The sequence below is a fragment of the Brachyistius frenatus genome, unplaced genomic scaffold, assembly GCF_029030835.1.
Source record: "Brachyistius frenatus isolate BFR_SWC_R1_liver_20210118 unplaced genomic scaffold, ASM2903083v1 Contig_227, whole genome shotgun sequence".
NCBI lineage: Eukaryota > Metazoa > Chordata > Actinopteri > Embiotocidae > Brachyistius > Brachyistius frenatus.
In genome coordinates, this window is record NW_027210826.1 from 313,077 (window position 1) to 335,164 (window position 22,088).

Genomic DNA, 22,088 nt, shown 5'->3' on the forward strand with positions numbered 1-22,088 from the left:
TCTTTCATGTATTTCAAAACCCTTATTAATACAGCAGGTGATCACTTAATCTTCTTCCATTTCAAATTTCAAGATTTTAAATCAATAATGTGGTAGCACATTTAACAAATATCAAAAAGAGTGAGCGTGCAAAAAGATGTTCCTCATTTTCATTCAGCCTGAAAAAAACCCCCCAAAAAACGAATAAAACTTGTTATTAACACATCAAACTCGACACAACCAGAGAAGAAAGTTAAAGCCTCTTTTGGTTTTAAAGCTCTTTCTCTTATAGAGCTAATAACAGGGAATAAAATGCAATTATTCACATTACTGCCTGTACACAAAGAGATTAAGAGGGGATAAACTGTATGGGATTAGCTAGACTAGAGAATGGATTAAATCATGTTGATTTGCAATGTTTTTTGTTCCGCCTCGTTTGCAACCTAAAAGGTGAAGAAGTCCAGGGTTACTTGTTGACCGAAGGGCTTCACATGACGACTGTAAAGGCGCTCAGGTTGGCTTAAAATAAAGTATGTGTTACGGTCTTGCAGCCAAATGTGGGAATGTTTGAGTTTGACATATATATATTTTTTTTTAAGTTTCCCAAACCAACAATCACGAACACTTTATGCAGCTACTAGCCAGACGAGCAGAGGGGAAATGAGAGGGCAGGTTCAGATCATTTAAAACATAACAACGAGACACGACGATGTCACCCATTCACTTGAATGAACATTGATCGTTGAGTTCAACATTTTCGAGCTTGCAAGTTTGCTTCGACATTGTGCTGCCCGCTGCACATGCCGATTAGTTTTTCTCACGATGGCTCCGCCAACTTAATCCCACTTGGCTCATGGACGCGACATTGAGATCGGTTAGAGCAGATCAAAGAGTTTTTAGTAGACTACGAGAAAGTTTTACAAATAAAAACATTCATGGTCATTATACAGTACAAAGAATAATCATACTTTTTTTTTTTTGCAGTTGTAAACATCTTTTGTATAATGGTGGTGTATGGGGAAAATGCTTTTTGGGCTACTGCACTACCCAATATGACCACTAGGAAAATTGCCACCTGGAAAACCAAAACAATGAGCTGGAAGATGCTAAAAAGTACATACGAAAGGGAACTCGAAATTCAGGTGATAAACCTGCTGAGAATTAGCATTTTAAGAAAACATTCACATTACAGACATTTGAGACACTGTTAATATAAAAAAATATAAAAAAATTATGATTAGTGCCACTTTGGAGGCAATAAATCTGTATTGGAATTTCTGAGATCTTAAAACGTGACAGCGTGGTATTTTGGGGGAATGTTGGGGTTTATTAACAAACAGAAAGCGCTGGTGAATCATCGTTAGTGCAGAGTGTTGCACTGCGAGGTTGTGGTGCGTCTCTACCCCTTTAATGAGCTTCCCCGTGCCGGCAGTTGTGTCTGGTGTGGCTTTTTCAGGGGCGGATGGCACGCTGTATAATTAATGAGCTGGTGTTGAATTCACAGCAGGGAAATAGTGCTGATACGCTCGCCTTTAAGGACAAACAGTTGCCGGAGGAGACATAAAGTGGAGCAGTGTCAGACTGCGGAGGAAAGCTGTGTTTACACCGGCGTGAAAGACTGATGTCAAGTCAAGGTTTGGATTTGTCCGATCCACATTTATTCTGTCGAAATCATTTTTAAAGTGGGAAGATGACTTTTGAGACAAATACTAGCTGTGGCAGGTGGACAAAAGACATCCAACACTATTAGGCCGTCATTTAAACACGCTAAAAATAATGTCAGAAGGGAAGAAGAACATGTTAGTAGGACGCTCCTGTGGTTTAGACAAAAAAAAAAAAAAAAAAATGTCATCAGCTTTTTTGATGGACTGCTTTCAAACTTTGTGCACATATTCAGGGTCCCCAGAGGATGAAGGCTTGCTGACCCTGAGTTATTAGTCAAATATATCAACAACGATTGGATGTATCACCGTGAATTCTGGTTGTTTTGGTTCCATTTCCCTTACGTACACCTCGCCTAAGAGCCCCGCAATAAATGTTATCTTCGTAAAGGTGCAATTTTTGATTTGTTTTAGAGGTGATGATTGAACGGTATGGTCATATTTGAGGCTCTGCTTTGTGGTGCTGTTGTTTGTGTTATAGTGAGAGGTGTTTATAACTATGTTCTGCCCTTACTGACCTAAGTGGGCGGTACAGAGTATTTTAAGCACCTCTCAATACCTTAACTGGCAACTGAGCGTATCTGAAAGCTCATGTGACATTAAGATGACACACGGCTTTGTGTGTTTTGTGCACTTTGGCAGTAGATGGTACTCGTTGCAGGATATCTCAATATTGTCAGCTTCACAACAGTAATTCTTGTGGTAATGATTTATTGAAGGTAAGACCATGCTCAAGTGAGACAACTGAATTTGTCTGACATTAACTGTACAAACTCTGAAAGTAACCATTTCCATAACAGCAGATTTACAGACTGAACAGAGCTGATAATCAATTGGACTTCTGTAAGGCCATCCTAACCCATCATCAATGAGAATCACCTGGTCCACAGCCACCAGTGAGGACCCTGAAGTTATGTCATGTAATTTTCTTTTAAAAAAAACAAAAAAAACAATCACCATGAGTCCTTTTGAATCTTGTTGGAAATCAAAACAACTTCGGTTTTAAAATTTAGGACTTTTTATATGCCAGATTCTGTTGTTTATGGGCTTCTTTTTTTTTTTTTTTTTGCAATAATCTATTTCCCCAACAACTTTATAAGTGCATTTTTCATTTTTAAAAACATTTCAATTAAAAAAAAAAAAAAAAAAAATTATTGGTTTGTAATAAAAAATATTTTTCATAAAAGCTGCAATCAGGACTCATGATTTCAGTTTGTCTAAATTCCCAGCGCCGGCCCTGTAAAACATCCCTGACAGAAGCTGAACAGTACGGCATTATTATATCTCAATTTTTAACCTGAAAAGAACTGACAGTTCTTTTAGTGCCATTTTAGTGAGATTAAAATGTCTTTTTCACTGGTGGCCAAATGATGATGAGAATAACATTCACTGATGTGGTGTAAGCGTGACTCTGGGTTGAACAGGGTCAACGACGGGGGCTGAACTGCTGACTTGATCGTAAACACTGAGCTTGTGAATTCGTCTTTTTGGTGTCTGGCTGTTTCAATGATGTATTTTTGTTGCTGGAAAGACATGACTGCCCCCAAGTGGCAGGAGCACCATTTAAACACAATGTAAACCCTGAGAAAGTATGAACCCCTGCGTGTGATCCCAAGTCCGGTTGGCTTCGGATAACAGCTGACTGAGAATCGTCACAAACATAATGCATCTGTTGAAACTGAATGTTACATCGAAGTGTCTGCTAAAGCATTTGTTCAGATTCAGTATACTGTACAGTTTTCTGGATTTCCTCATTCATGTGCCAACAGCAGAGTAGGATGTTTACATATCTAGTCCAGTTTTAAACAAACCAAACTCACTCCTCTTGCGGTGTTTTCAATCTTTGTTCCTTTCAGTCCTCGAAAAGAACTCAAAGCGATTAATCATAATTTTTTTTGCGCATATGTGAACACTGGAATGAACTCAGGTCCTACTGAAGAGAACCAAACTGAGACCGGGTCGGGAGGGGGTCTCAGTTCGGGTCGTTTTCCAGTCCACGTCGTGGTTAACTTAACCCCTGTGCACTGTGACCACAAAGTGCTCGGGGTTCGCTTCTCCCTTTGTCATTCTATTTGAGCCCTTTTGGCTTGCCGCAGACAGATAACATGCTGTTGAACTATGACACGAATAAACAAATATATTGTATTATACCCAATACTGACACCTGTCTAATCCTCGTCCACTAGTCTTGCTGTCGTTGCCATGGTTTCGTCCTATTTGTTTTTTTGTTTTTTTGAGTGTCAAAGTGCAATAAGATGTAAATCGGTCTATAAGGCAAAGTGAACCGAGAACACATTGTGTTTACATCGCACGGGGTGAAAGGAATCACAACATCAACATAGACCGAACCAAACTGAGACCACCTCCCAACGCTGCCTCTGTTCGGCTTCAGAGGGGTCAGATTTCGTTTCGTTCAGATATGCCAAAAAAAAAAAAAAAAAAAAATGCTGACTAATCACCGAGTTCATTTCGAGGGCTGGAAGAGACCATGTGTTAAAAACTCTTCAGTGAGTCACTCAGTCCAAAACACATACTTGCCACATCAAATCTTTATGTTAACGGAGTTCAACCGAGTTCATGTCCTCGCTGTCTCTCCAGACTTGTCACTATCTGGTCTGTGATTTGGATGCTAGTTTCTTTTCCCACTCCTCTTCCACCACTTTGTAAAGCTCCATAGAGGCTCTAGCATCTTCCACAGAAGAGTGGCCTTTCTTCCCGGTCTGAGGATGCAAGAGAGAACGAGTTCAGCATCATGTTGGTGGACATTTATTAAAACATGATGGCGTCACTATGTTTGTTGAGAAACTCTGATTCTCACAACTCCACAATTGCATTTCTGCCATGTCTCAGTTAATATACGTCACGGACTATTTCATGACCAAAGTGGATTGCAGCTATTTGTTTGGTAGAAAAAAAAAAGAAAAAAAAGTAAAACCAAATATGTGGTATGATTAATATTTGTGGTAGGTGTTGAAAAAACAAATTATAAAACCAAAGTTACTTTTGTGGCACACCAACCAAAAGCCTTCTTTCAGACCTGAAACACATCAAACTTCTGGCTTCTTCTCTCTGTTTAAGTAAATCTGAAATAGTGGATTCAGGTGCATTTCTATATACTAAACTTGCTTGACTGACATCGTTTGTACACATCTTCCATTCTTTACTTCACCGAACGTAACTTCTCCTACCTGGATGTCCACGTTGAAGATGGCCTTGGTGAGTCTCTTCAGTGAAGCGCACTCAGTCTCTGCAAAGCCGGCCTTGAGGTTGAGAAGAGGGATTCGGGATGTGTCCCTGGTTAAGGCAATGGGGTGAGAGTAACTGAGGACCTTGAAGTCGTTGTGGACGGCGTGGCCAATCACCACTTTCCCCTGGAGCAGCTTCAGTATCTACAGTACCAACAAAACAAAACAAAAAACGTTTTCACTCACTGAACTCAATAGGTTTATACAGGAAGCACATTTTATAATAGAAATACCAAGGAGCAAATTTATATTAGGGCTAACTTATTGAATGTATATATGCTTAAGAGCTGACCCAATGACCTTTATTACTTAATGCAGCACAACCTGAAGAAAACACGATCAAGTTTTCCCCCCATGACACGAAAACAGAGATGCAGGGTTAAACAGACAAGGACAAACCAATGACATTTATAAATATTAGTCATCCAAGCTGTTTTAGTAACAGGTAAACAATCAAAATGATTTGTCAAATGAAAATGGAAAACATTCACTAATTCCAGCGTCTCAAATGTGAAGATTTGCTTCTGTTCTCTGCCTTATGTGAAAATAAATAACACAGCTTTGTGTTTTTAAGTTAACTTACATATTTCTATTTTAATTTTTTTTCCCGCCCAAATGATAAATCCTTTGACAGCACTGCCAGCAACACCTGAAAGCACCTGAAAGTTTGTGCCCAGAGCAGGTGCACAACAGTGGCAACAATAGCAGATAATGACTGGATAATAGATAATAGTGGATAATTACTACTTACTGCAGTGGAAAAGTGCCAAGACAATACCTGCGTTGATCAAAGAATTACCTGTTGCTAACGACCACATTTTCTCACCTCCTTCCTGGCCTCCGCGTACGGCATGGCCTGGACGAGGTCACTGCGTCGGATGCCGCTCCACCGGGTGCGGTAGTCAGTGATAGGCATGGGGGGGTTGATGAACTTGTCGTAAACCACATCTCCGTCGTAGGACACGACGCTGCAGCGCGCGAGCTGGCTGATGTGCCCTTTCGGCCCGGCGCCCACCATCTCACAGTCAATGGCGAGGTACTTCGTGGGGATCCCCGCTGACGTGGGTTTGTGGCCGCTGGACACCGAGGGCCCGCAGTCGGTGGCGGCTGACTTGGCGTTCACGGGTTTCTGTCGCGCTCCGTCGCTGCCTTCCGTGTTCACAGTGAAAGTCGATGCCGAGGGACTGGAGCTACATTGGGAAGCGGCGGCCGCGCCGGCTGGGCGAGCTGAACTTTTGTTTCGCGTGGAAGCGGGAGGTGGCGAGTACTGCGTGGCTGCTCCATTCTGGTGTTGACCAGACTCCTCTCCGAAGTGCCTGTTTCTGGGCTTGCCGCCCAAGTAGCCCTTTCTCTCCCTGTATTTAAATTTTTTGCGAAACCGGTTTTTCGACTTCTGCTTTTCTTCCGGCCCTGTCGTCTGTGCGGTTTCGTCAATGGGGCACACGCCGATCACAATGTCAGACATGTCAAATATGATGTCTTCTCAATGCACTTGCGCGGGACAACAGTGGCGTAGGTCTGCTCGGTGCAACTGCTTCACTTCGGGTCTACAGTCCAGTATGTGTCGGCTGAAACAAGTATAAATGGACCATCCTGCAAGGAAAACACAAAAACATTATTGAACACAAGTCTCGATTCGTTGGACTTCAACGTATAACGTCTTTACAACCTGTGTGAATCGACCTGCTTGTAAAGGCAAGAATTTAAAACGAGCACATGCATATTTACATTCACTTTTTTTGGGGGGGGGGGGGGAAAGTAGGGGGATAATAATTCTTAATTCATCTGTCTAGTAGTTTGATCAACTTGTTCGGTTATACAGTCGACACCAAAGGAAATCGTTCACTTTTATATACAACAGGAACTAACCCGGGTTGCGCAGAGGGACGGGCACAGTTACCGGCCTCAACCACGTCGGAAAATGACAAACAAAACCAAAAAAAAAGGGGACTTTCACGTCGCTGGATGCGGCTTTCGTTTTTGTTTTTTTTTGCTGAAAGGTCGAGCTGGTGGTTGTTGACGTTTATGCCAGCTGACGTTAGCTCGCTTGAAGCTAATCCGATGGTGACCCGTTTGTTGGACTATCTCTCACCGACTGAGCTTGTTTTGTTAAACACTTGTCGGTTGATTTTTTATTGTTTTTTAACAAATATAACTTTGTGATATGATAAAAACACGGACCTTTTTACACACGGAGCCGCACGAGTCTTCCTGCTGCCGCTCACAACGAACCATCAACATCCGGAGCATGCGGCCTTCAGGTGCAGCTTGAAAAATCGGTAGATTAAAAAAAAAATAAAAAAGATTCGATTATTAACCGATTTGTTCGTTATATCTATATTTATCAATGAAATGTAAATCGTTCTCATCGCTAGTATCAAAACGGGTCCGCACAGCAGTTGTGACCGGTCTTATTTAACGTAAAGCTTTTGCACATTTTCTGTAATAACCTCGTGTTTAAAACTAACGCGGCGTTTACTCGCAGTAGCGGCGTGCGTTATTACTGGATCTGCACGTAATATCCACGAAACAGCGAAGACAAATTTGCTCCGTGACATCTTTAATTGTATGGCACACATTTAGCTGTAATTTAAAGCGGTCGCCCACCAAAGTAGCCGTAAATTACGTGGAGCGCTTGAACGCATCGTATTTCCGCGAGTCGAAGTTCAGTCCGGCGGCTAAAAAAAAAAAAAAAAATCAGCTAGCATTTTTTTTGTTGTTGTTGTTGTTGTTTTTGTTTCAGTCAACAGTGCGGGATTTGTTACGAATAACTACAAATGCTCGTTTTAAACGCGAGCTGGCAGCAGTCTCGGTATTTCACACGCAAAGCTGCAACTTAACTGGAAACAATTTGACGCAGCGTCAGCGAGCTAACGCGTGTTAGCATTAGCATCCCATATGTCGGATGAGGAAACGTTCGCGTCAAGTTTCTCAGCGGAGCGACGGAGAGGGCTGGCGGAAAGGCTCACCTCTTTTCTGTCGCAGTACAGCCACCTGTCCGACTCGTATATAATTGTGGGTGTCGATAGCTGCTGCTGCAGTTTTATGTTTTTTTTTTTTTTTGTTGCATTTCCGTTGTGATTTAAAACGGATTTCTAAAACAAAACAGTCGCGTGACCATGGCAACCAAGTATCAATGGCAACCGAGTATCAATGGCAACCGAGTATCAACGGCAACAAAGTCTCGCTGCTCGGGGCTGGGCAAACACATCGATGTTTGATCATATCGTGATATGAGACTAGATGTCGTTTTTACATTTAGGATATTGGACTGTCGTCTTGTGGCGTTAATGTTGTGTTTTCATATTCTTAAATAACTGAACTTTCCATGCTGTTCTTGCTGTTTTGTTATTTCCCTTTATCCACTTGGTTATTACATCCACATTACTGATATTTATTGATCAAAAATGTCACGTAAATATGTGTTGAAAGCACAGAGATGCAGTGATATTTGAGTTGTCCTATGTTGCCCAGCGTTTTTACTGTTCGCATTTTAGTTTCCAGTATTGTTATCATTTAATATTGGATTTGTATGCAAATTAATAACGGTGGATTTTTAATGACTCTGAACACATGTAAATCACTGAAATAACCTGCAACAGGGAAAATAATTCCTGCATATTCTTGTGTTGAGATATAGTACGCAGTGAGACAGCTGGATTCATATTCCATCTTTATGTATTTTTTTTTTTCTCGGATAAATGTCTGTTTCCTGTTCTCTTTATAGGAGTTCTTCACTGAAGATCTCTGGCACACTTTACCCAGCAAATGGCAGCCTGTGCTGCAGGACCTGTCATATCCACAGATTGCAGACCTGTTGTTGGATTGCACCAATGGAGACAGGAGGTACTACTGGACTATAATCAAGCCCTTCAATTCAATTTCATTTATAGAGCACCAAATCAGGACATAAGTCATCTCAGAGCACTTAAACGTAGTAAAGTCCTTACAATAAAACCTTAACACCATTATAGAGGAAGCAAACCTTTCCTACATGAGTGGTAGCTGGAAGGGAAAACTCCTATTTAACAGGAGGAAACCTTCAACACAACAGGTGGGCGGATATCATATGTCATTGAAAAAGGTGTGAAATAGAAATATATATATATTTTAAGTCTGCATTAGTTTTAAAAGGACTAATGTAGAGATGCTAAATGCACGAGGATGTGATGTTTTTCTGGTAATGTAATGAGTTTGTATTTTAGGACTCTCAAGCAATGTTATGACGAAAAAAAAAAAAAGGAATAATGTCAGACTTATGAGGTAAATAATAACCGTAGAGACTTTGTCATTACAGATATCCTTCGGTGTGGCCTCTGTCCCTCCTGGCTTTCCGTGCCTCGGCTCACGCCCTGGCGTTTCCCAGAGAGCAGAGGCGCGAGCGAGGCAGCGCGGCCGGCTCGGTGAAGCCTGAGGAGTTCCTGGAAAACCAGAGTCAGAGCTCACTGCTGGGGCACATATTCAGGAAACACGTTAAACCCAAGAAGCAGCACGAGATCCGCAAGCTGGGCACGGTACAGGATTGCTTGGTTGCTCTTTGTTTGCTGCTTTTTAAATTAAACTTTAGAACATGTCCTTGTTTTTCTGTCAACAGTGTTTTGAGTCTAATTTTTTTTTTTTTTTTGGTCTTTTAATACCCAGCTGGTAAAACAACTTTGTACCCAGACTGACTGCAACAGAGTGGTGGACGTGGGCTCCGGCCAGGTAGGCCAAGATTTATTGTGTTGAAGGTGAGGGTCATTTTAACTCATCGGCGCATCACGTCAATACATCAACTTCACAAAGAAAACACTTAAATGGGACCACCAAGAATTTAATTTCGCATCTGTCAGAGTGCGAGTGCTGGAAAACAGGACGCATTAAACACTGAGTCTTGTCCACCACTTTGCTCTAAACAGGGTCATCTCACTCGCTTCCTGTCCTTTGGGCTCGGACTGTCTGTGACCGCGATTGAGGCTGATCGCACCCTCGTTGCTATGGCGTCCAAGTTTGACGGACAGTTACTGTGGGCCTTGGAAAAGGAGAGGCAGAAAAAGGTCGGTGATTTGCCAAACTCAGTGCACACTAGAGTTCAATCCACAGCAACTGGTTTTCAGAGAGCATCAGATTATCTGAAAGTCAAACACAGAAGCGTTTTGCATGATGGTCTCTCAGTCTTGCTCATATTAACAGCATTGACAGTTATTCCCATGTATATTTCCATACTTAATGCCTATTCTCCAGATATTATCAAAAAGGCATTCAGGGAATTGCAGGATATCAAATTTTAAGTTGGGTTCATTTGGCGAAACAGTGCGAGTTTTAAGTAGATGTCCTTCTGATTGAAAGTTAAACTTTTTCAAATGAATGTCTGTGTGTAACCTGAAGTGACTCTTTTCTGCCACCTGGGGGCAGCAGATACAACATGTGAACACAACACTGTCAAACCATCACCCTTTGAGATCACCTTTTTCTGGAGTGGTGTTCGTGTCCACCTAACAAATGTAAAAGCAATATGCATTTTCTGTTTAGGTCTAGTTTTTTCTCTACTATCCCCTTCAGAAATCTATCCGAGTCTTATGCTGCTAGATGTTTCAGTGTGTTTGCCAGTCAGCCTCTAACCTGATCTGCCTGTTCGTTGGTGCAGAGCAGGTAGTTTTGGTAGTTTTGTTCTTGTTTTTAGAGACTTTTCACCCATAAAAATGTGAACAAAAAACAATTAAGTAGCAAGCTGTTAAACCAATACAACGTGCTGAAATAAGATAATTATTTGTGATTTTGTCAGTTAGTGATAAATTGTTCATATAAAAATGTTGATTATAGCAGCTTTAAACTATAAATAATAATGAGTTTCACTTCCTGTCATATGAAATCAACATAGATATTACTAATCATCTTTCTTCTTCTTAGAATTGCGCCTCTCAGCTCCCTGTATGTCAGTCCTTTCCCCGCCATGTGGCCGGCTGGGTCAACCCCAAGGCATCATGGGAGGCTTTCGTCAAGCAGCTAAGAGCTGCGGATTGTAAAAGCGAATGTCCCCCGACTCCATCTGGACCGAGCAAAAAGAGGCTGCGGGGCTCGGAGCATCAGGTCCGGATGTCATCTGGTGGCTCCACGCTTTCTGACGCTCATTCACATGACTCGAACAAGAATGAGTCTGAAGAGGAGTTGTCCGCCGAGGACTGCTGCTCGTGCATCCGGCCTGTCTGTCCGGAGCGGGTCCATCTCGAGGAAAACAGCCATCAACGCTGCCGAGACTTTGTCCTGACCGGTCTCCACGCCTGCGGTGACCTCAGCGCCACCCTCCTCCGCCACTTCGTCCACTGCCCGCATGTTCGCGGCATCACCTCGGTGGCATGCTGCTACATGAAAATCACAACCAGAGAAAACCCCACCCCTCCGGGATTGGTCACGCCTCCCGTCCCACCGCCGCCGCCGGGCCGAGAGCCGCGTCCCTCGGAGTTCGGCTACCCGATGAGCTCCTGGGTGCGGGGGTTGCCGGGACACCGGCTGTCCTATAAGGCGCGGGAGGGGGCGTGTCACGCCGTGGAGGACTACGTGCGGAGGCTCAGGGAGGAGAGCGAGTTGCTCAGGTCGCACTGTTACCGGGCGATGCTGGAGACCTTCGTCAGGGATACGAGGCCAGATCTACGCAGGGCAGGAATCCAGACCATAAAGAAAGCACACCTGTTACCGTTTACAGAGTGAGTGAACACTGCAGCCTCCGGGCGTTCACGCAGGTTTTTAATTTGACCAACTGCAAGTTATACCGCCAAGGGTTGTTAGTTGTCCAAAAAAAGCAGCAGTAAACATATCACAATCCAGCCTGGGTGGATAAGATTGCTTCAAATCTGACAAATACTTCAACAGGTAATCACTATGTGTAGAATTCATACGAGATTATGAATACATATTATTTGTATTTTTTTTTATTGGACAGCGATGGTACAAATTTGTGCATTTTATCGTTTCGCTACCCATTTCTCTGCCTGTCACAACGACTCGTCAGATTTTTTTTTTATTACGTCAGGATACCAATCTCAGAATCAATATTCATTTTGAGATTTTTTTGTTGTTGTTGTTGTTCAATGGTGGTATTTTTGGGAAACTTAACAGATCGTGGCCCTCCTCTTGTCTACATCCACGTTCTCTCCCAGATACGCCCGTCTGGGTCTGGCTCGCGTCGGCCTGCCTCCTGAGTTGGCCCTGGACCCGGAGCGCGTGGAGGCCCTGTTGAAGCAGCAGGGCAGGGTGGTGGTGTACTTCAGCCTGGCCCTGCTGCTGGCTCCCGTGGTGGAGACGCTGGTGCTGCTGGACAGGATGGTGTACCTGCAGGAGAACGGTGAGCCGGCCGACACTTGTGACACCAGTTGAATAATCTGCTGTGACGACTTTTGTGCCTCCTTCAATTAAAGCCTTGATTTTCTGCAGGTGTGGACAGTCAGCTCGTTCCTCTCTTCGACCCCAACTTTTCTCCCAGAAACTTTGTGCTGGTGGCTCTGAAGCCTTGTGGATAGCCTCTTGGTTTTTAGGGATATTAAGAGAATGCTTTAATCTTACCGCTTCCTTATGCTTGATATACAGTGACTCTATAAAGCGGCTTTTACACCACCACGTTCTTGACATCATACGCTGGTTATCGCTCAGCTCAGAAGCAATCACGTGCTTGGCTTTGGTTTTTACTGCTTATTTTGTTTTCTGCGGATATAAACATGTGTATGCGGTTTTTGCCTGTTATTTATTTGTTTTTATTATTTCTACCGTTTTTATGAAGCCCTCTGGGACAATCATGTTTTGTGCTTGTGGAGTCTGTTCCTCAGTAATAAACAAAACCAGTGATTTTAATATTCGGCGTGGAAGCGTATTGTTTTGTGTCGCTTTAAAAAAAAAAAAGTTAAATTAGGTTAAAAATCCCCCGGGTTACACAGAAAGCACATAATCATAACCAGGTGTTGTGCATCTTACGAAGACCAGTTTGGCTCTCGTTTTGTGTTGGTCGTCCTGTTGATTTGTGGCCCCACCACTGGTCCTAAATCAGTGCCTTGTTTGTAGAAACCCAAAGTGATGAGTCATCCTTTAACTTCCTAAGCGGAGCAGCACAAACATTTCTATCAACACTTCTTTTCTTTCTCTGTACCTACATTCAGTACCACAATTGGTAAGTATTTGGGACCTGATTCGAATGAACATACAGACCTGAATAAATAGTGATTTAGCGGACATTTATTCGAATAAAAATCTTTGATATTAATGCTTTAGTATGTCCCTTAATTGTACTTATAGGAGTGGCTTTAATTCAACATATTTATGAGCAAAGTACTACATGGTTTTTTTGGTTTTTTTTTTAAAGGCATGTTGACAGTTTATTTTCTTAATCCTATTATTTATTAAAATACTTTCCAGAAGTCAGGTTTATTGTGCCAGCTTTGTGCCAGTAACTGCCCCCTCGCCCCCCCTCCCCCTAGCCCCCCCCCAGGTTACCAAGAAAGCGCATTATCACAACCAGATGTTTTGCATGCCACAAAGCTCTTGGATTGAATTTCTCTCAATAGGACTCCCGCTCTGAGACCAGTTTGGCTCCCATTTCGTGTTGAGCATCGTGTTGATATGTGACCTTACCAGTGGTCCTAAATCAGTGCCTTGTTTGTAGCAACTCCATTCGAGGACTGGTACTCCACCTCCTAAACAGAGGAGCAGCAGACTCACTGGTCCCAAACCCCTCAAAGCTTTGTTAAAACAGCCCAGGACGGTTTTTGAGACTATTCGGAGCCATGAAGCATTTGTTCTTGGTGGTTTGGGGTTTGCTGCTGTCTCCTCAGCGGGCACATGGCAGAGCAGATGACACGGCAAACTGCAAGCCGGTAACGGAACGCTTCTGTCAAGGTGTGGGATACACCACCACCCTCCATCCGAGCGGAGTCTCGGGCTACAACCTGCAGCAAATCGGTCAGATCGTGGAGACGGCCTGCTCGCCCCACATCGCCAAACTCATGTGTCGCGTTGTCGTGCCCGAATGCAGCTCGGAGGACAACAGCCGGGTGAAACCTTGCCGAGCTCTCTGTGAGAAGGTCAAGACCGACTGCGAGCCTGCGCTCAAAGCGAAGAGGTTGTTCTGGCCGATGAGGCTGCGCTGTCATGATTTACCGGGGTCCAACTGTGTAGAGGTTAGTATGAAGTCATCATGTCAAGTCAGTGACCTCTTTAGACTCTTTTAAGAATTTGTGAACAAATTTGGAAGATGTGCTTTTTAAATAGTTTGCTGAGATTTAGATGCGTGCTATTTATGAGGCTGCAACAATTAGATGGTTTGCAGATCCTTACATTTTTGTATAGATTAAACACATGACCACTCTGGCAAAACTTTAGGTGTTAATGTCCCAATAAGATGCTGACAAAATCCTGGTTTCGGTTTATTTGGCACAGTTGCTGCAAGGAAAAAAGGGCAGGCACATTTGTCATTGATGAAAATTGCAGACATCGCTGATTTCTTTTTTCTGCTCCTCCAGGGCCAAGAGAACCCTGTTACTCCACCCACCCAAACAACATGCCAGACCATCACGGTCCCTCTCTGCAAAGGCCTGCCCTACACAGAAACCCTCTTGCCCAATGTTCTCGGCCACCAAACCCAGGAGGAGGCGAGCCAGAACATCCAACCGTTTTCCACACTTATGACGATGGAGTGCTCCTCTCACCTGAAGCCGTTCTTGTGCTCCGTCCACACTCCGAAGTGTGTGTCGGGAAGAGCTCAGCCTCCCTGCAGAACCCTCTGCGAGCAGGCGCGATCCGACTGTCAGACGGTGATGAGCAGTTTGGGCTTCCGGTGGCCCGAAGCCCTCAGGTGTGACGCATTTACCACCGAGTCCTGTGAAGATGTAAGTCGGCCCCCTTTGACTCTAACATCAGTAACTGAACGTCAGGCTGAATAACCTGCCAGTCATCTCCGGTTGAATGTTTTAAGCCTGCACCTCTTGGTGTGTACAGATGTTTGCTTTTTTTTTTTTTTTTTTTTTTGCGCCTGTAACTGTACCCGACAGTGATGTCACTGGGCCCTGAAGTAAAAAAAAAAAAATTAAAAAAAAGCTTCATTCTTTACTGTGATTATAGTTCGTATGATGGTTTGCTCGGCCACTCTGAGGTGTGGACCGATCAGTGACGAGTGGGGGTGGCTAAGTGTGATGACGTTGAAGTAAAACCAAGTGGCAACCAACTGTGACGTCACCCATTAGTTTTTAAAACGGCCGTTATGAAGGCTCGGGTTCGGATTTTTCGCCATCTTGCTAGTTCGGAGCGGCTTGGAACCGGTAGCGACCATATTTGGATGAGCTTGGGGGGAAAGGGGGGGGGAGCGAGCGGTGGATCTGACTCGATCTGATTGGAAACCCGGCGATACTACGTCCCGCCCACCGATAGCCGTAACCTGTCTGCACCTCAGGCCTGTCAATCAAACAGGCTCAAAAACGCGGCTTTTTAAATCTAATTTTCTGATTAATGACGGGATTATTTTCAGATGGACCGCCGGAAAACTAATAAGAAGCAGCGACTTTAGCTGCCAAAACTGAGATAACGCGTGGAGAAATTTTGTTGACTTAGAATTTGATGAGGCAAGTTGAATGGCAGTCTATGGAGCCGGAGCTGCTTTGGAGCCAACCTCTAGTGGCACTCTGTGGTATTGCAGTTTAATTCCGCATCAGCTTCATTTATCAGACCCTAGGTCCACTTTTTTTATATACCATCGAACCAACAATAGTGGCTGTGGTAGAGTTTTGGTGCACAACATACATTATATGGTGGTCAATGACGGTTAAATAGTTCATAAATTACCCTCGACAAATATTTGTTACAAAAGCAGACCCTGGTCAGACAATTATTTTTATTTATTTATTTTTTTTTTTTAAAGCACTTTGGCTGTAAGAATAAAAGTCTTTAGGTAATGAAAACTACATGAGAAAAAACATTGTTCACACTTACCTGATTTACATTTCTGTTCATCCAGGTTCCAATCTTCAGTGTCATTCAAACATCTTCTGCAACGTGTCAGGAAATCGCTAATTCTATTTGCAAAGATCTGCCTTACACTCAAACCGCGCTGCCCGGCGTCCTCGGCCACAGAACCCAGGACGATGCAGGCTTGGAACTACACCAATTTATTCCACTCATAAAAGTGGGATGCTCCCCTCATTTGAAGCAGTTCCTGTGCTCCGTCTACTTTCCCGAGTGTGTGTCGGGGAAACCTCGGTCTCCCTGCAGGACGCTCTGTGAGCAGGCGCGGTCCGGCTGCGAGCCGCTGATGATCCAGTTTGGCTTTCCGTGGCCTGCGCCCCTCAGGTGTGACGCGTTCACCACCGAGTCCTGCGAACACGTAAGTCTGCCCCGTCTGCGTCATGAAAGCCTCATTTTTTAACAACGATTCTTAGTTTCTGGTGATTATACGCTGATGAAAAACACAATGTGTGATCGTGTGCACTTGTTTTCTCCAGTATGGCGTGAGCAGCAGTGGGGGCCTCTGCGAGCCGATCACCATCCCGATGTGCCAGGGCCTGTCCTACAACCAGACCATCGTTCCCAATCTCCTGGGCCACACGAGCCAAAGAGATGCGTTCATGAAGATGTCCTTTTTCAACTCCATGGTGACGGCTGTCTGCTCGGTGGACATACGCCTCTTCCTGTGCCGGGTGTACATCCCGCAGTGTGTGGCGGGGCAGGTGCAGCAGCCCTGCAGGTCGTTCTGTGAGAAAGCCAAACGGGGCTGCGAGGGACTGATGGCCAACTTTGGCGTTTCCTGGCCAGATGAGCTGCGGTGTAACTCGTTCCCATTAGAAATGTGTGTATCAGTAAGTGATTAAGACTTTTTTTTGATGACAAAGGAATAAGAAAAGTTCAGTTTAATAATGAGAGTGAATCAGAATATTTTCTTTATGTTGCATCTTCAGATTTTGTTTCTGTGATTTTTACATCATATCTTCCTTTCTTTTTCAACAGGAAGACCACCGGCCTGAGGTGAACTCTTTTCTCAACAACTTCTGTTATTTATCAAGGTTTTTCCACACACAAAAAAAATACAATGGTTTTAGTATGTTATTTGTGTAATAATACCGTATATATAATACGTACTGTAATTCCCCCTCATTATTAAGTTATTATATGTTGTATAAAACAGTAACCTACATGATCCTCACTTATCTAACGATATTCATCCTTGATTCCAGATGCTGAATGCAGAAGATGTTCTTGTTAAACTGAATGCTGGAGGCTATTCTGTTCGTGGCAAATGTCAGTATATTTTTAACTCATTTTGACAACCATCCCATCATCTCAATAAGAACATTTTTCAATGATGTTTGTGTTTGTTCAATATTTAGCCCTGACTCTCAGGACTGCCCACCTGCTGTTGACTTTCATGGATGTATCCTTTGCTACTTACACAGCTGGATGTTGTGCCAGTAATTCCAGTTGATCTGCTCAGTACAGCCATATAGGACTCATATTGACTGATATCATACTACTAATCCAGGGATCAATTATTCAATCTGGCAACTTGACATTGAAGAAATCTCCTTTTTCCAAATAGTGTTAATAATATAAAAGTAATATCAAACCTCATTTAGCTCCTTTAATTATCCATCCCATCCGATCACATTGTACCTATTCCTTTTTTACACCTCAGTAGACAATGACTTATTCCCTAAAAAAACAAAATGTGCAGATTGTAAACGTTAAAGAGATATATTCATGTTGATTTAGCTCATTTGTGAATTTTTTTTTTTTTTAAATACCCCTAAACGATACATCAATGAAGCATTTAGAGTTTGTTTTGACGGATCATTGATATTTTAAAATGTAGTATTTGAGGCCAATTTTAATCAAACGTGATTTGTCTGAAACATAAATATCATACATTTCCTGTGGTGTTAAGAGTCCTGTGTTTGTGCTGATGTCATTCAAACAAAAATCTTGGATGAGAATTCAAAGAAAAATGCTTTTAACGAGCAGCTCATCGAACTCCACGACTCTCAGTCCTGTCTTCTAAACTCTGATTGGTGAATTGGAAACAAGTATCCTTTTGGTACACGGCATGTTTTATGCTCTTTAACCGTAACTTTCAGGCAGACAAAAGTGGAGACTTGGATGTGGTGGAGTTCTTCAAACTGGAGCACTACGTGGCTGTTATCAGGAGAGAGTATGTGGGGAGTTACGAGAGCAGCAGTCCGCCCTCTGTCACTCAGAACCAGATGAAAAGGGCTATGACTGCCCGAGGTATGTCATCTGTCATAGTACAGTAAAAATACACACATTGTCAGGACTCACAATACTGACGGAAGTAGTAGTTGGGATTCAGTGACACGTGCAAATCTGGAGAGCAAATGTGGTCCTGCATGAACAGCCAAGGAACCCAAAGTTCAAATTTATTTTGCTCACGTCACATTTTTTGATGCAATACAACAAAATTGGCCAAAACAAGCAACAAGTTTGCAGCTATCATCCAGAAGCTTTTCAATATTTTCCAGATGACGGTGACTGACTGAGTTCTAGTTCAATAAGTGAATTGAACTTCATTCGTTATTGTCTTTTGTGATGCAGAATACAATTTAGACGACGAAACCTTCGAAGTTCTGTGGAGGGAATACCGCTCCCAAGCTGGGATCGACTATGACAATTACATGGCGGTTCTGACGAAACTTCAGATCCTCAAAGGTAACGGATCACACCGGGTTTTAGCTGTGCACCAATTCTACACACTACATAATGTTTTCTACACGAAACAGGGCGAATGGTGCATTTAAAAGAGACAGAATGAAGTATTTGCAGTAGATATCAGGAGTCAGACTAAGTCCACTATATATATTTTTTTCTATTACATTATATTAATATGTTTTGGAGGCTGCTTTAAATTTACATTGTCGCAGAGCCGTTGTCCAAAGACCTTCAGTGCAAACCTCTTATCTGACTATCTACTGTGTTATTGCAGAGTTGGAGCACTGTTATAGGAATCAATTATATTATAGGAATATTATCTATAATAATATACATTTTACGATACAAAGTGTAAAAAATGGTGAACAATTCAGGTAAAAGTCAGGTAGTTGAGGTTTTAAATTTGTGCTTCCTGTCTCAGATCGTTTCAAGGCCCATCTGCTGAGTTTGCCGTGTGACTGCGTGATCGCCAGCTTCTCGCTCAAGCAGGTCAGTTTGCATGTTTTGATCGAATGGTATTTAATGTAGCCACTGTATAAATGTTGTTTATTTATCTACAACTACAAGAAATAATTTCAAATAGACAGTAGTATCGCTTAACTACTAACAAGTAGTAAAGTACGCCATAGATATTAAGATTGATTTATACCATCATGTGGAATTTATGCAGATGAACTCATCTTTTTGAACTCGTCTTGATGTGTATTTATTTCTAGAACTGAACATTTGAATCTAATTGTGTTTTTATACTCAAAATATTTTTTTCAGTTCATGAAATCAGCCGTAATCTGAGGATCAAGCAGAGCTGAACGGACCAGAAGAGGAAATAGTTTCGTAGCAGTTTAGTAGCACATAACTGTAGAAACCACATATATGATTATGAATTCGTTCATCATTTTTATTGACAAGCCTTCTTTGTATTAATTACAGAAACATTAAAAATGACATTAAACACTGAAAATAATCAATTACACAAACAGTGGATTTAAAAAATATATACATGTTATGTTAGAATAATATTTTTTCAAAAACACACATCTATAATTGTGTATATATCACAAGCATTAAATAGAGCAGAGAGGCATTTAAAATAAAATTGGTGAAATGTGTATGAAGCATGTCCATATAAAAAACACCGATAAGCAGTTGATTCTTTTTATTCACATTCTACATCACATCTTGCAATAAAATTTGGATTGATTCAGTTAATTTAATACATTGACTAGTGTATGTTAACAACCCGAAAAAACTTAAATAATGTGCAAATGAAATACTTCTTTTAGGTCATTTAGGTGACGAATATCACCTGCATGTATTAAACAACCGACTTGTTCCCACTGGATCAAGGAGGATGTCAGACTATTGCTCACAGCCTCATTTTCATCATCAGTTTTTTTTCCCCTCGCTTTGATTGTAGGCTGGAAACTCATTTCATATTAATGCTGATTGGTCCCCTGTGGAGGGTGGACCAATCAGCGACCAGTTAGGGTGGCTCAGTAAAATTTGTTTTAATGTAGTTGCAGCAGTGGTAGAGTTTTGAGTCATATGGAGGTCAGTGCCAATCGGTTAAAGTCTGCTCCATTAGTTTCAAATGCAACTACTGGAAATGCTTCTCTCTGTAGTGTATCCAGACCCGTATATCTACACAGTGAATTTGAGTCTGGAAACCCCAGACTAGCAGGATCTAAGGCCCGGCAATATTATATCATTTAGGTGACACAGATTTACCTTAGAGAAAAACACATGAGTTTCCCATGTGTTCCCATGGGACACATGTGATCACATGTACTGACACATGTTTACCACATGTTGCAATACATAGTGACATGAGGAGGCTATGTGAAAAAGTGTTTACATGGGAATCTACATGGGTTTTACAAAACGCCATATAAATGTACCAAAACCACATGTCTCCCATGAGCAAAATACATGCTTCACGTGTACGATCACACGTGATCACGTGTAAGTTTTTGCACGAGAAATTAGTGTTTTTTTCTGTAAGTGACAAATAAATGTCATTGATGTCATTAATCTGACAACCAGGAAGGATTATCAGTTTAGATTAAATACGTATTACCTCATACGTAACAATTTCACAAAATAAAATTTAATTATATTCGCTGACCCTTCTTGTACAAGAGAAACTGTGTTTTTTTTTTCTCCTAAATCGAGTCAGAAAATGTTGCATTTTTGGTCTGATTGTGATGATTTCTTTTCAGCCTTTTACAATCTGTATTGAGTTTTGAAAAACCTGAACTGGGATGCAGGAAATGTCGAGTAAAGCAACAACATACTGATCTCAGGTGTTAACAATCAGATCACTAGTCGGTGTCACAGTTCTGGTATCCTACATAATCTCTTATCCACTGCTGGAAAATGATCTTTTCAGAACAATGCATGATTCACCAGAAAAAAGTGTAGAATCCTCTGCTATCACACACAAGATATAAAAGAGCAAAACAACTCAATGTATTTTTTTAAGTGCCTATAATCAGCGGTTATATTCTGTAATATCTGATTTGTTTGGTCCCCTTGTGGGAAGGAGAAACAAGTCGGGAGTACGAGTCGAGATATTGTCAGCTATTAAGTTGATATGATGAGCTTGTTCGCCAACAGTTCTTCGTTTCCAGCATTTACAGAGCGGTCAAAACTCCAGCATCATGTTGACCCTGATGAAGGCCAAGAGCCAAAATGACGTTGGTCAAATATTAAAGTTGTTTCACATACTGCAAGTGTTGCTGGAGTTTCGACCGCTTGTAAGATTCTGTTTCCCTCTCGTTCACGTCAGCAGCAGGTGAAGTTGTGCCAGAAACCTTTATCTTGCATATAACGAGCAGCATTATCCTTCATTTGGTCTGGTGTTGGCACCTGATAAAGTTCAGTCCTCACTCTTTTAGCGCTGTATAACTTTATCTACTCTTGAGGAAGATTTCTTTCAGCTGCGAATTGCAGCACAATGCTCAAAAGCTAATATATAAAGTAATAATAAAGAATTAAAACTCAATAAAACAATAAAATACAAACTCTACTGTAAAAGACAAATCCAACACAAAATATGACAATCAAAAACAAATTATCAAAGTGAGAAACTGTAATTTGGATGACACATTTTAAAAATGGATTGAAATTATATATTTTTTAAAGATATATCAATGTTAATATGAATATGGTAAAATATCAATGTGTTAGGGTGTTAGTTAATGTTTGCCTGGTTATAACTCAGTGCATCAATGATGCATGAAACAATCTGGAAATTCAATTCAATTCAAATGAACAAATTCATATGAAAATATGTATTTTTGACTGACATCAGCTCTCTTCCTGCGTGGTCTCCTCCAGTGTTTCTCTCGCAATCTTTTTCTCTTTGTGTCTCCTGCTCTCTTTCTCTCAGCCTCCTTTTCCGTCTTTCTGCTTTCCACATCCCGTTCTCTCTCATCTCTTCTTGCTCTCTCTGTCTTCAACATTGCATATATATATATATATATATAGATATTTAATGTACTGTATATATACTGTATGTACTGTGCATTTT

General features: G+C 41.9%; 3 protein-coding genes across 3 annotated transcripts; 2 read left to right on the forward strand and 1 right to left on the reverse strand.

The window, feature by feature from the left end:
• Positions 1-2,688: 2,688 nt before the first annotated feature.
• Positions 2,689-7,105, reverse strand: isg20l2 (interferon stimulated exonuclease gene 20-like 2). Its single transcript, XM_069719920.1, has 4 exons — positions 6,755-7,105; positions 5,712-6,478; positions 4,829-5,029; positions 2,689-4,360 (listed from the first exon to the last, which is right to left on the reverse strand). The coding sequence occupies exons 2-4, from the start codon at positions 6,348-6,350 to the stop codon at positions 4,247-4,249; spliced, it is 954 nt and encodes a 317-aa protein (XP_069576021.1). The 5' UTR covers positions 6,351-6,478; positions 6,755-7,105; the 3' UTR covers positions 2,689-4,246.
• A 523-nt stretch (positions 7,106-7,628) lies between these two features.
• Positions 7,629-12,410, forward strand: mettl25b (methyltransferase like 25B). The gene is made up of 8 exons (XM_069719905.1): positions 7,629-7,900; positions 8,613-8,731; positions 9,183-9,399; positions 9,527-9,589; positions 9,784-9,921; positions 10,775-11,568; positions 12,022-12,206; positions 12,296-12,410. Exons 1-8 carry the CDS (start codon positions 7,784-7,786, stop codon positions 12,379-12,381), a joined length of 1,719 nt encoding a protein of 572 aa, XP_069576006.1. The 5' UTR covers positions 7,629-7,783; the 3' UTR covers positions 12,382-12,410.
• Positions 12,411-13,635: 1,225 nt separating this feature from the next.
• On the forward strand, positions 13,636-21,341 carry LOC138633598 (atrial natriuretic peptide-converting enzyme-like). The gene is made up of 11 exons (XM_069719945.1): positions 13,636-14,028; positions 14,371-14,736; positions 15,858-16,223; positions 16,342-16,695; positions 16,844-16,861; positions 17,071-17,134; positions 17,224-17,267; positions 17,968-18,118; positions 18,443-18,556; positions 18,978-19,045; positions 19,325-21,341. Exons 1-11 carry the CDS (start codon positions 13,636-13,638, stop codon positions 19,346-19,348), a joined length of 1,962 nt encoding a protein of 653 aa, XP_069576046.1. The 3' UTR covers positions 19,349-21,341.
• The last annotated feature ends 747 nt before the right edge of the window (positions 21,342-22,088 follow it).